The 14,168-nt window shown below is 36.0% G+C and overlaps 1 protein-coding gene across 1 annotated transcript in view; it reads left to right on the forward strand.

Moving 5' to 3' along the window:
* Positions 1-14,168, forward strand: part of USH2A (usherin) — a 793,063-nt gene that overhangs the window by 563,959 nt on the left and 214,936 nt on the right. The window contains exons 44-46 of the mRNA XM_054484303.2: positions 5,016-5,225; positions 6,551-6,753; positions 12,651-12,763. Coding sequence (XP_054340278.1) covers positions 5,016-5,225; positions 6,551-6,753; positions 12,651-12,763 — 526 coding nt within the window. The remainder of the gene's footprint in view (positions 1-5,015; positions 5,226-6,550; positions 6,754-12,650; positions 12,764-14,168) is intronic.

Consider the following 14,168-nt stretch of genomic DNA (forward strand, 5'->3'; position numbering starts at 1 on the left):
TGTTTCTAGGAAGTAACTAACTTGCTTTTGATTTTACAGGCTCATAGGCAACAGGGACTTGCCTTGTCTCATATTAGACTTTGGACTGTGGACTTTTCAGTTAGTGCTGAAATGAGTTAAGACTGTGGGAGACTGTTGGGAAGGCATGATTGGCTTTGAAATGTAAAGACATGAGATTTGGGAGGGACCAGGGCAGCATGATACAGTTTGGCTGTGTCCCCACCTAATTCTCATCTTGAATTTTAGCTCCCAGAATTCCCATGTGTTGTGGGAGGGACCCAGTGGGAGATAATTGAATCATGGGGTCAGGTCTTTTCCATGCTATTCTTGTGACAGTGAATAAGTCTGATGAGATCTGATGGTTTTATAAAGGGGAGTTTCCCTGCACAAGCTCTCATTTCTTGTCTGCCATCATGTGAGATGTGCCTTTCATCTTCTGCCATCATTGTGAGGCATCCCCAGCCATGTGGAACTGTGAGTTCATTAAATCTCTTTCTTTTGTAAATTGCCCAATCTCAGGTATGTCTTTATCAGCAGCATGAGAACAGACTAACACAGCTTTCAACTTTTCCCCATTCAGTATAATGTTAGCTGTGGGTTTGTCATAGATGACTTTTATTACATTAAAGTATGTCCTTTCTATGCCTATTTTGCTGAGGGTTTTAATTATAAAGGGATGCTGGATTTTGTCAAAGGCTTTCTCTGCATTGATTGAGATAATCATGTGATTTTTGTTTTTAATTTTGTTTATGTGGTGTATCACATTTATTGACTTGCATATGTTAAACCATCCCTGCATCCCTGGTATGAAACCTACTTGACCATGGTGAATTGTCTTTTTGATATGCTGTTGGATTTGGTTAGCTAATATTTTGTTAAGGATTTCTGCATCTATGTTCATCAGGGATATTGGTCTGTAGTTTTCTTTTTTGTCATGTCCTTTCCTGTTTTTGGTATTAGAATGATATTGGCTTCATAGAATGATGTAAGGAGTATTTCTTCTTTCTATATCTTTTGGAATAGTGTCAATATGATTGGTACCCATTCTTCTTTGAATGTCTGATAGAATTCAGCTGTGAATCTCTCTGGTCCTGGACTTTTTTTGTTGGTAACTTTATAATTACCATTTCAATCTCACTGCTTGTTATTGGTCTGTTCAGAGTTTCTATTACTTCCTGGTTTAATCTAGGAGAATTGTATATTTCCAGGAGTTTTTCTAGGTTTTCTAGTTTATTTGCATAAAAGTGTTCACAGTAGCCTTGAATGATCTTTTGTATTTCTGTGATATCAGTTGTAATGTCTCCTGTTTTATTTCCTTTATAAATGTTCCTAATTTTTGATTTACCTTTAAAATGTTTCAATATTCCATGATATGTCTATGTTTGGATATATTGTGATTATTTTGGAGAAAACTGTATTAGTCTATTCAGTTTATAGACATAAGTCATTTTGGGTAAGGTTTAGTGGGGCATTTCATATCCATAATTATTTATTGCATTTATTTTTAAGGTAATTAGATTTTTTCTGTTCTCAATGTGTATAATTTTGACTTTCACTGATTTCCTTGTCATTTTCCTGTTAATTCTTTGATATTGTGCATTTTTAACTCTGCTCATTTCTGCTTTCAACGTACGTTTTAATTCTGCCATTGCTTTACATGTTTCCTTGTTTTCCTTTCTTATTTAAGGCAGACCCCTTTACATCTCTGTCTTTGTGGCTGTCTTTTTATGATTCCACAAACCTGCTTCACAGAGGCTTCTTTTTCATAAAGTCATGTCCCTTTTTTATTTTTGGTACACCATGCAAATATTTTATAAAACCTCCATCCCATTCTCATAGAAGTATTATATACAAAACTTCTGCCTTAGAAGGTTCTAGACAAGATTTCCCTTGTCTTATGGTAGGAAGAAGCCTTGTGACTTATGTTTTTCTATTTAAAAAAGGAGAGATACATTCAGACCCAGCTTTTCTCAATAGACAGGGAGGGTGAAATTTACTTGCCTCTTCATTCAGCTGTTTCCATGTTAATAGCCTTCCTCTCTCAGAGGTAAAATCAAGGTCATCAGCCTTTAATTTTGTGCTGGTCTATTGAACTGAGGATGTATCTTCTGTTTCTTAGATGGTTCACTGACTTAGGAACTGAGTGCATCGAAGTTTAAAGACCTTATTTGAGCAATGAAAAAGACGCTCCTATGCATGTACTGCTCCCAGAACTTCTCATGTGATAACCAGGAACATGTATAAAATTGTATGTGTTTCTACATTTTTCTATGTTTTGGACTCCCAAGTGTAACATCCACATGATTGGAGAAACAAGAGTTGAAGCAAATGGTGGAAACAGGGAGAATAGACCAGAAATCTGGTACTTGTTACCCAGAAATGCTGCCTGTTTCTGTTCTCAAGAGCCTCCATATCATGCAGTAAGACATAAACAATGGAACGGAATCACCATCTTTTCCTGTTGTCCTAGGTTCTGTTCTGTTTCAGAGGGGTTGACATGTGGTGCATGGCTAAGAATGGACATTTAATGGGGTCTCATCCAGACATTGACATATGATCTTTACTCGTCTTGAACTTGTGCTAGTGGAAATATATTTAATGTATCTACATAGGTATATTAATTGGAACTTGATAGTGCAGATAACAGGTGCATTTAATAACCCAAGTGAAATTAATTTATATATGTAAGTAAAGTTTGAAAGCATTTCATTAATATTGTATCTTTAGGGCTTGACTTTATAATCAGCCTGCTTACTTAACAAACTAAAATTCAACATAAACTACAAATCTAGTACACTTTGCATTATACCATAGCAGCCACAAATTAATGAGTAATAAATAATGCTGTGAGCCAGTAGAAAATGATGCTAGTAACAGAAGAAACGTTTGCACTCACTACACCCATGGCTTTGCTGTACTTGATGAATATTATCATTCAGGAAAATTTTAAGGGATTTTAATAGTCAGTTCCTGCCAATAACCAATAATGACCTCATTATTGCATGTGCTTACATTTTTGTGACATCACAGGAAAGAAACACTGCAAAACCCAGAATTTTCCAAATTAATTGCTAAAGGTCTTCCAATACAAACTCTTCCAACTATACTGGCACATCATACCCTTTTAACTATTTCTAGAGCTAAAGTGAAAGCAGTAGTGTATTTAGGAAAAACAAAAAGAAAAACCTAGTGTTCAGTTTTTATGCAAAATCACCAAGGCTTTAATGTAAAGGGGTCCTTTAAAGAAACATACTATTCTCAAAGCTATATTACTTTATATGGCCATATGCTGGGATCTCACATATAAATGAAACTGGACTTCAATAGTCATAAGGAGAAATGCCACTTTTTCCTCCCAATCCTTGGACTAATGCTGTTTAACTTTTTCCTTTTTTTTTTTTTTCCTGAGACATGGTCTCATTCTGTTGTCCAGCCTGGAGTACAGTGGCACGATCTCAGCTCACCACAACCTCTGCCTCCTGAGCTCAAGCCATCCTACTGCCTCAGCTTCCTGAGTAGCTGGGACTACAGGTGTGTGCCATCACGCCTGGTTAGTTTTTGTATTTCATGTAGAGATGGGGTATTGCCATGTTTCCCAGGCTGGTCTCGAACTCCTGAGCTCAGGTAATCTGAGCCTCATAAAGTACTAGGATTACAGGTGTCAGCCACTGTGCCCGGCCTGAGCAATTTTTAATGTATAATTTGACATGAAATTTCAGAAGGCTTGTAAGCCAACACTCCACCCCCATCCTAACAAACGAAGGTAATTGTTTCTGCTTAAAAGTCTCTGAAAATAATACTGATGTAAGTAGAGCAGCATAATACTTCCTACCTAAGAAAATATGGCTGTTTTCATGTTCTCTTGTTAAAGAATTGTTGTGGGCAGATAATGAGAAGCAGAGCCTAAGGAAAAGAATGGATAAATTGGGAGGAAGAGGAGAAAAAATAATAGACTGGTCTTTGAAAGGATAAGGGTTGAAGAAGTGATGAGTTATATTTGCAAGACAGTTAGTGATTGATTTTGGTATCTTTTAAGGGCTTCTCTACATTATAGAAACACATTGAACTAGAAGAGAAGGATGAGAGCCCTGATAAAAATTTAAGTATTATCCTGAGCCAGTCTTTAAGGGGAGCATCCTAAGTGGCCCTGCTACATTGACAATGTATATAAAAGGATATCTTTCTAAGCATCCTTCTAGGTATCAGTTAGCAAACGTCGTTAGCAAGTTAAAAAAATGTCTCCAGGATCTGTGTCAGGAAATGCCCTTATTTGTATTAGCCTAGTCTTCTCTCTAGGATTATGTTACTTATGAGCAAAAGTTGTTCCATGTATTGTATACTTTTATTTTCATCTTAGTTTCCTTTCCTAAGTGTTATATCAAAGTTCTGATGATTCGTTGAGTAATTATAAGTAGCAAAATTAAAATATTTAAAGGAAATTAAAAAGATGAGACTTTTATAAGACTCATATTCCTATATGACTGCAATTAATTATGGGATTGGGAAAAAACACAAATTATTAAAAAATAAAAATTGCCCAGGTGCAGTTGTTCATACCTGTAATCCCAACACTTTGGGAGGCTGAGGTGGGAGAATCACTTGAGGCCAGAAATTTGAGGCCAGCCTGGGAAACATAGCAAGACCCTGTGTCTACAAAACACTGATAAAAATTAACTAGTGTGATGGCCTGAGCTTGTAGTCCCAGATACTTGGAAGGCTGAAGCATGAGGATCACTCAAGCTCAAGACGTCAAGGCTGCAGTGAGCCAAGATTGCAGCACTGCACTCCAGCCTGAGTGACAGAGAGAGACTCTGTCTCAAAAATAAATAAATAAAATAAAAACTATCACCACCAGCACCACCAAAAAGGAGATCTCATAAGCTTTTTTTAACATTTCCAAAACAAAGTCTCTTTAAGCTTCTTTTTTTCTCATTCTAGAAAGCTAAGGATAGAATTTATTTTTCCCCCTGAAACCCTCAGCTACATTCACCATGTCCTGCATTTATTGTTGACAGCTGTTCAAGACCTACAAGGTGAAGTTGAATATTACACACTTTTTTGGAGTTCTGCTACCTCAAACGACTCTCTAAAAATCTTGCCAGATGTAAACTCTCATGTCATTGGCCACCTAAAGCCAAACACAGAGTATTGGATCTTTATCTCTGTCTTCAATGGAGTCCACAGCATCAACAGTGCAGGACTTCATGCAACCACTTGCGATGGGGGTGAGTCCAGATTCTAAAGGATATTTGCCTCAGAGATGCGAATGAAATTGATTGATTCTTGCCGGGGTTGAGATCAGGCATCCCTCCATTATAAAATTTCCGGTGTAGGAGGGAAGGGGGTGGAGGCTAAAATGCTTAAGTGCTCACTGTCGTCAGTAGCAGATCAATAAGCAGTCCCATTGAGACAGAAGCACAAGCTCTACTAATGAGATATTAGCCCAGTTTGTTCCTGTTCTTTTCAGTGTATACTTATTTTAGAGCTGAGTTCACATCAATAAATGGCGACATTTAGAAACATTTTTTTTAAGATTTGCCCTCAGAAGCAGTATGTTTTTCAAAACGACAGCCAAACACAGTGAGAGCCCTCCCTGAGTCACCAGAAATGGTAGGTGGAAGTTCAGCCACTGAGAAAAATTGCCTGTGACTCACTTCTAAGCCAGTTAGCAAGGGGGAGGAAGCAAGGGAAGCAACTTGTGAATCTGAAATGTGTTTGGAATGGTCTTTCTAATCTTTTTGGCTTTATAAAGTCTCATTATAAACATTATAATATCATTACCTCCCAAGCAAGTGTTCCAGGTCATTAGCAGAGCTCTTTAAGTGTGGAACCCATTTCCCTTTGTGGTGCCAAAGGTCGGCACCTTTTGTTTATAAAATAGGGTAGATCACAAGGACAATTCTTCAACTAGTTAAGATGGGTTCTTATGATAAAAATAGGTCTTTGCATAGTTATTTCTGACATGCTTGAATAATTATGCAATTTAACACTAAGCAAGTTTTTTTCTTATGTTAGATTTCATCATTACCTATGGTAATCAACATTCAAAATCATTTACATAATGACAATATTGCATTATTGCTTCATATTGCTTGAGTTACAAGCTAGTAACATCAAATGTTTTTTCACGTTCCACCAGCCTCATTGTATTAGAGTTTTATTTTTTGCTTAAGGAGCAAATTTTATTTCCTTCCCTCCCTCCCCTGCACCTTGAAGGTATAGAGTGAAAGGATGGGAAAAAGACAAAAAATAGATAAGTGTTAGTGGTGCAGATGGGTGAATAATTTATCATCATATCCCACTGGTCACATAGTATTGAAGATTAGCACTATGCTGGTGGTATAAAGCATTTTACCACCAATTCCTATGGTTTCTAACTGAGAGTATAATAAGCCAATTTACAGAGGACTACAGACTGTGATAACTTCATCAGCAAAAAGCAGATAAGCAAGGAACCCTTTGCTAAACCTAAATACTAATCTGCATTTAGCTTAACATGTGCTTTTTCAGAGACAGCTGGAGTTTATTCAGTTTCTTCCTTTAATTCTAGAGCCTCAGGGCATGCTTCCTCCAGAGGTTGTCATCATCAACAGTACAGCTGTACGTGTCATCTGGACATCTCCTTCAAACCCAAATGGCATTGTCACTGAGTATTCCATCTATGTAAATAATAAGCTCTACAAGACTGGAATGAATGTGCCTGGGTCATTTATTCTGAGAGACCTGTCTCCCTTCACTATCTATGACATTCAGGTTAGAACATTGTTTTTTGATGGTTAGGCTTATGGATATGTTAAATAAAACATGCCAGGCTATGTCTTCAAGTGGATATCTTCTGTCTTGGTTACAGATTATTTCTTTGGTGGGGAAGGGAAAAGAGAGAAGGGAAATTGATCAGAATTAAATCTGTGTGCTGTAGGCAAATGTGAGTCTCTGGAGAGAAGATACTGATAATATGGAAAACGATGGTGATGAGGATGGTGATGAAATTCTCACTCGCAAAATGAAACTAATCATGTATTCTAAATAAATCTTGTTGGGCACTTTACCTTTTCCCAGGATCTTTTACTGAAATCAGAATCAGAATCGGTTTGTAAATGTGGAGATGTTTTTTTCTCTTCCCATTTCTCCTATTTACTAATTTAATATCTCCAGAGAAGTTATGAAACTTCACTTGGTGTCAATTTCCTCTTTTGTAAGGGCAATGGACTAGATGACTTAAAACATTCTAGCCACCTCTAGCATTCTGTGATTCTGAATGCAACAGGAAGACATACATAAAAAATATACCAGACAAAAAATATTAAAAGGTTTTATCTGAAGATGAAATAAATATATTTATTCATCACTCAAAAAATGTTCAATGTTCTCTGCATATGTGAGAGCAATTGTGTTTAAAATTTTTTGCCCTTGGACTTCTTTGAGAATCTTATGAAGTCAGTGTACTCTGCCTTAGAAAAATATTTATGCACTTGTATGACAAAATTTAACACATAATTTCAGAAAGTGCACTGATCACTTGAAGTCAAATTCATAGACTTCTTCAGGGGCTACTGGCCTTAAAAGTAGAAAAAGTATAGGGAATACTAAGGCATATAAAACCAGGAACTTATCTTCATGGAATTGGAAATCTTGTTGGAGTGCCAAGCCATAAAAGATAACAAGGCTAAATGTGCAAACGAGTGATAAAAAAAAAAAATCAGAGTATTTCAGAAACCCTACATTTAGAGAAAGCTTGAAATTTACTAAATTTTTTAATGAACTATGCTACTTCTAAAATTCATAAGAGCTTCGTAAGATAATTTTCAGAAGATATTAAGCACAGAAATTTTATTTGACCACAGAAACTTTTTACTGGTTCTATCCATTTAATAGTACTACGTCATTCAGGTTTCCATCTCCTTTTCCTGACATTTGAGGTTAAGACATATAATCATCTGGCTACAACCAACACTTTAGTCTCCCCTACTGTGACTCATAGACCTAGCTTCCTAAGGAAACCAAATAAAAATATCTTTGAATAAAGAAGAAAGGTACATTAATTATTTTTCTTTTTTTTTCATTTAAATGTATTTTATTTTAAGTTCCTGGATACGTGTTCAGGACATGTTGGTTTGTTACATAGGTAAACATATGCCATGGTGGTTTGCTGCACCTATCAACCCATCTACCAGGTATTAATCTGCACATGAATTACCAGCTATTTATTCGGATGTTCTCCCTCCGCCGATGCCCCCCCAACAGGCCCCAGTGTGTGTTGTTCCCCTCCCTGTGTCCATGTGTTCTCACTGTACAGCTCCTACTTATAAGTGAGAACATATGATGTTTGCTTTTCTGTTCCTGTGTTAGTTTGCTGAGGATAATGGCTTCCAGCTCCATCTATGTCCCTGTAAAGGACATGATCTCATTCCTTTTTATGGCTGCATGGTGTTCCATGGTGTACATGTACCACATTTTCTTTATCCAGTCTATAATTGATGGACATTTGGGTTGATTCCATGTCATTGCTATTGTTAATAGTGCTGCAATGAACATATATGTGCATGTATCTTTATAATAGAATGATTTATATTTCTTTGGGTATATACCCAGTAATGGGATGGCTGGGTCTAATGGTGTTTCTGGTTCTAGGTCTTTGAGGACCCACCACACTGTCTTTCACAATGGTTGAACTAATTTACCTACCCACCAACAGTGTAAAAGCCTTTCTATTTCTCCACAGCTTCACCAGCATCTGTTGTTTCTTGACTTTATAATAATCACCATTCTGACTGGCATGAAATGGTATCTCATTGTGGTTTTGATGTGCATTTCTCTAATGATCAGTTATGTTGAGCTCTTTTTTGTATGTTTGTTGGCTGCATAAATTCTTCTTTGGAGATGTGTCTGTTCATGTCCTTTGCCCACTTTTTTTGATGGGGTTGTTTTTTTCTTGCAAATTTGTTTAAGTTTCTTGTAGACTCTAGATATTAAACTTTTGTCAGATGGATAGATTGCAAAAATTTTCTCCCATTCTGTAGGTTGCCTGTTCACTCTGATGATAGTTTCTTTTGCTATGCAGAAGCTCTTTAGTTTAATTAGATCCCATTTGTCAATTTTTGCTTTTGTTGCAATTGTTTTTGACGTTTTTGTCATGAAATGTTTGCCTGTGCCTATGTCCTGAATGGTATTGCCTAGGTTTTCTTCTAGGATTTTTATAGTTTGGGGTTTTACATTTAAGTCTTTAATCCATCTTGAATTACTTTTTGTATAAGATGTAAGGACGGGATCCAGTTTCAATTTTCTGCATATGGCTAGCCAGTTTTTCCAGTACCATTTATTAAATAGGGAATCCTTTCCCCACTGCTTGTTTTCGTCAGGTTTGTCGAAGATCAGATAGTGGTAAATGTGCAGTCTTATTTCTGAGATCTCTATTCCATTCCATTGGTCCATGTGTCTATTTTTGTACCAGTACCATGATGTTTTGGTTACTGTAGACTTGTAGTATAGTCTAAAGTCAGGTAGTGTGATGCCTCCAGCTTTGTTCTTTTTGCTTATGATTGTCTTGGCTATACAGGCTCTTTTTTGGTTCCATATGAACTTTAAAGTAGTTTTTTCTAATTTTGTGAAGAATGTCATTGGTAGTTTAATGGGAATATCATTGAATCTATTAATTACTTTGGGCAATATGGCCATTTTCATGATATTTATTCTTCCTATCCATGAGCATGGAATGTTTTTCCATTTGTGTCCTCTCTGATTTTCTTAAGCAGTGGTTTGTTTTCATTGCACACCATGATTCCCATAACCTACCTGAGTTGTCTTAGCATGGAATATGTGGACTGATGTTCATGTTCATGATTCTTATGGTGAGTCCATGTATGCAGGTAGACCATAGGCCAAATTATAAAATAGAAATCATGCTCCAAATAAATTAGAAATATAGCTATATAAAAAAGGCTAACACAGGAAGGTGATGGAGGATTTGCCTTATTGTCTTCTTTTGACCAGTGTTCAGGAAAGCTGAGTTTTCAAAAGGCACCTTATTCATTTGCTTTACCAAGACTTGAAACACACAACCTAGAAGTGAGAACACTGTGTGCATGTGCAGCTCAGCTTTCTGACTCTGGATCAAGAGTTAACGTTTAAAAGTGTTTAAGGCCTATTCTATGGAAAAGGCTTTATTTATACCACTACCGGTTTGAGTCAGGTATAAATAACTCAAGCCAGTAGGTATAAAGCCTCCTCTTCTGGTAGCCTGAGGAGAGTGGAAACAGATGAAGACACAAAAGACCAAAGTAGAATCCAATAATAGAATTTTGTTATTAGTGCCTAAGATGTTCTTATTCCTGATTACTATATTTTTTGTGAAGCTTTTCGCAGTCCAAGAATACTGTACTTGATATAGCTGTTGCATTTCTAGAAATTTGAACATCAAATTTCAGTGATTTTCATTATGATGTCAAAGGTGATTTAGTTTCATTTAAAATAAGCATTTAATTGGAATGCCTAATACTTTAGAATTAAGGCTCTCTATGCTAACCCCATCTGTAAAATAGCTATTGATTTTAAAGCACATAACACACTCAAGTATCTATTTTTTTTTTTTTGAGACAGAGTCTCACTCTTGTCACCCAGGTTGGAGTGCATTGGCACGATCTCGGCTCACTGCAACCTCTGCCTCCTGGAATCAAGCGATTCTCGTGCCTCAGCCTCCCAAGTACCTAGGATTCCAGGTGCCCACCACCACACCAGGTTATTCTTTTGTGTGTATTTTCAATAGAGACAGGGTTTCACCATGTTGACCAGGCTGGTATCAAACTCCTGACCTCAGGTGATCCGCCTGCCTAAGCTTCCCAAAGTGCTGGGATTACAGGTGTGAGCCACTGCACCCAGCCAAGTATCTACTTTTTGAATAATCCCTTTATATGTCCCTTTTACAAAGAAATAATAATTTCATTTTTATTCAGTTTTACCTCTTTTTAGTATAAATATAGTAAGCTTTATATTTGTGTTTCATTCACGTGTTATACAATATAGTTTTAGCACTAGAAATAGGTCCCAAAATGGAGACTTGGAATGTTAACATTAGTAAGAATAAAAAAATATTGGCACATTTCTCTAACATTTGAGGTTAAAACATATATAATCATCTGGCTACAAGCAGTAGTCATTGGTCATTTTCCTTTGACCAATGAATCAAAAGAAATGTTTTCTGGAGAAACATTTGAATATATCTAAGTAGTTTAGAGCTTAAAGTTATGTTTAACATTTAGATGAGAATCCAGTAGGGTACAGTGGAGAACAACTCAGATATCCCAAATCTTACCAGCTTGACAATATTCCCTGGCTTCTCTGCAAATTTGTTTAAATGGAGTTATGAGGAATCAATACAATTATTTGTGCAAATATCCATTATAATATTTGGCACATATTAGATACATAATAAATTCAGTTGAATTGATTCTGAGTTATCTCATTATGTATCATAGAATCAAATTTTTCCAATATACATAAAGTTCCTTTTCATTAATTATATTACAGCATTATATTTTAAGTTCTTCTGCCTTTATTTCAGATTTAATTGGACATGCTCAGAATGTAGGCCCTTGATAGTGTTTAAATATCCACTATTAATACCTCAAAAGACTATATGGCATCAATAAGTAACACAACTCATACAGCATTATGAACATATGCCTCAACTAACATTTAGGTACCCTATGAATAAAATAGCATATCTAGTAAATACAAGAATCCCATTTGCCTTTCCTCAACCACCAAAGGAACAATCAGAGAACTGTTTCACATGAAAGCTCGGAATTAATGTTTAAGATTAATCAGTACCTAGCTTGCCTTCTCACTTTATGTATTAGATACTTAAAGTAAATTAGCACTGTAAAAATACGTTTCTGTTTGGTTTATCCTTTAATTGAGAGCAGAATGATATCGCTTTGTAGATGTTCCCAATCTTTTGTATATTCATTTCTCTCTCCTCCCTCTTGGTTGACACATTCCTTTTGTGTTACTAATACTTGGTGAAACCCATTTCTAATCTTCGGTTATTCCACCCTCCTCAGTTTTTATTCAGATTAGGTGGCAGAATTAAAGGGATGAATGATGATTTTCTGCTGTGATTAAGGTAAAAATACAATTGCATCTGGAACAAATGGATATAAAATAGCTCAGCCATATTGGAAGGCTTCTCTAGGCCTCATTTTTCTTCCATTAGAGATTAGCATTTAGGCTATTTGTTTTACAGTGTCAAGACTTCCAGAAGATACCATCATTACACTACTTAGTTATAGATTTACAGAACAGTAAGCAGTGATAACTTATTACGCTTGCAAACTGTCACTTGGGCATCTTCCATTCCTTGACTATGCTCTGAGTAGATTAATGTATCTTTCTCTTTCTGAACAGTTGCAACCAGAGAGTAAACATCATCATTCCCATTACTAAATCAATTATCTTGATCCCAATTCTGTACCTTCCTCTGAGCTCATTCCTTTGGAGTCAGTTAACATCAAAAATGAATATTGATTAAACCTCAAGAGGCTATAGAGAAATACAAGAGATTCATGTGAAATGAGGGAAGGTGGGATTCAGACTATTGTTAGTAAGTATTTCAAAAATGGTTGCATTTATTTTTTCTAAACTAATGTTTGCAGGTTGAAGTCTGCACAATATATGCCTGTGTGAAAAGCAATGGAACCCATATCACCACTGTGGAAGGTACTCCAAGTGATATACCAACACCCACAATTCGTGGCATCACTTCAAGGTACAAAATTTTGTGTCAGTTAAATCTAAGAAACTCTGATCAGAAGAAATGAAAATAAAAATCAAAAGTATCCTCTAAGCCATGACAATCTCATTTAATGGGTTATTGTAAGTATGTGTGTAAATCAAATTTTTGAAATTATTTCACAGATGTTAATCTTCACTGGACATCCAATGACATTTAATCTTTAATTTCCCTGATTGCCCAACCTCAGATTTCTTATTTAGTAACCTGTAAGCAAATACTTGAAATACATGTCTCCTTATTTGAATGTGTCCTTTAGTGAATCCTTTTGTGAAGCATAATACAAGCTTAATTGTAATGACTACCTTCTAACTTAATCTTTTTGAAAAAAATTGATTTATATACATCAGAGTGCCCTAAAGCTAGAAATCTGTAAAATTAATAGGGCAGATAATGTTTAGATAACCATTACCAATTTTGTCAGCTTCTTGGTAGAATCACTTTATTTTTCTTTATTGTTTTGTTGCTGAGAAATGACCATAGTTTGAAAGTGAGTCTCTTTATAATTCATAATTAGTAACAACAACAATAATAATAATATTTGGTATTGTTTCCAAAGCTGAAAATAAGATGGTAAATTGTTCATCCGTTTGTATCAAGTTGAGGCTGGGAAAAGAAATCTTAGTGCTTTCACATTATACTTTTTGCTCAAGCCAAATAAATCACCCTTCACTTACACATACAAACAACACACACACACACACACAGACACATACACACACTGAAATAATCAGTCTATTGTTAATGTTTCAATTCTGAAGGATTCCTCTATGACATGTTGAAATTTCTAGATCTTAAATCGGTTAAAAAATTAGTACTGGTTTTGGCAACCAATGGTTAAAATAATTAGAAAAATCCAACTAACTATACTGTTAGCTGTTCATGGCTACAATCATATCTCGTCTCCTTGAGTATATCTTCTATCAAACACATGATAGATACTGATCTAATTTTTGGCATACTAATTAGTTTATAATCCCCCCAACAGATATCCCCCAACCTATTCACAGTATTATCTACTATGCAGGGCGGAAATAGTCGTATTAAATGGGCATTAGAGACCTTTATTCTTTTAGCAAACACATCTGTGGCTATAATAATATAGAAGGCAAGGTCGGGCGCGGTGGCTCACACCTGTAATCCCAGCACTTTGGGAGGCCGAGGCGGGCGGATCATGAGGTCAGGAGATCAAGACCGTCCTGGCTAACACAGTGAAACCCTGTGTCTACTAAAAATACAAAAAATTAGCCTGGTGTGGTGGTGGGCGCCTGTAGTCCCAGCTACTCGGGAGGCTGAGGCAGGAGAATGGCATATATATATATGTGTATATATATACACATATATATATATATATAGAAGGCAAAAGTAATACAAAAGAGCA

Source organism: Pongo pygmaeus, chromosome 1 (assembly GCF_028885625.2).
Source record: "Pongo pygmaeus isolate AG05252 chromosome 1, NHGRI_mPonPyg2-v2.0_pri, whole genome shotgun sequence".
In the NCBI taxonomy this organism is placed as follows: Eukaryota; Metazoa; Chordata; class Mammalia; order Primates; family Hominidae; genus Pongo; species Pongo pygmaeus.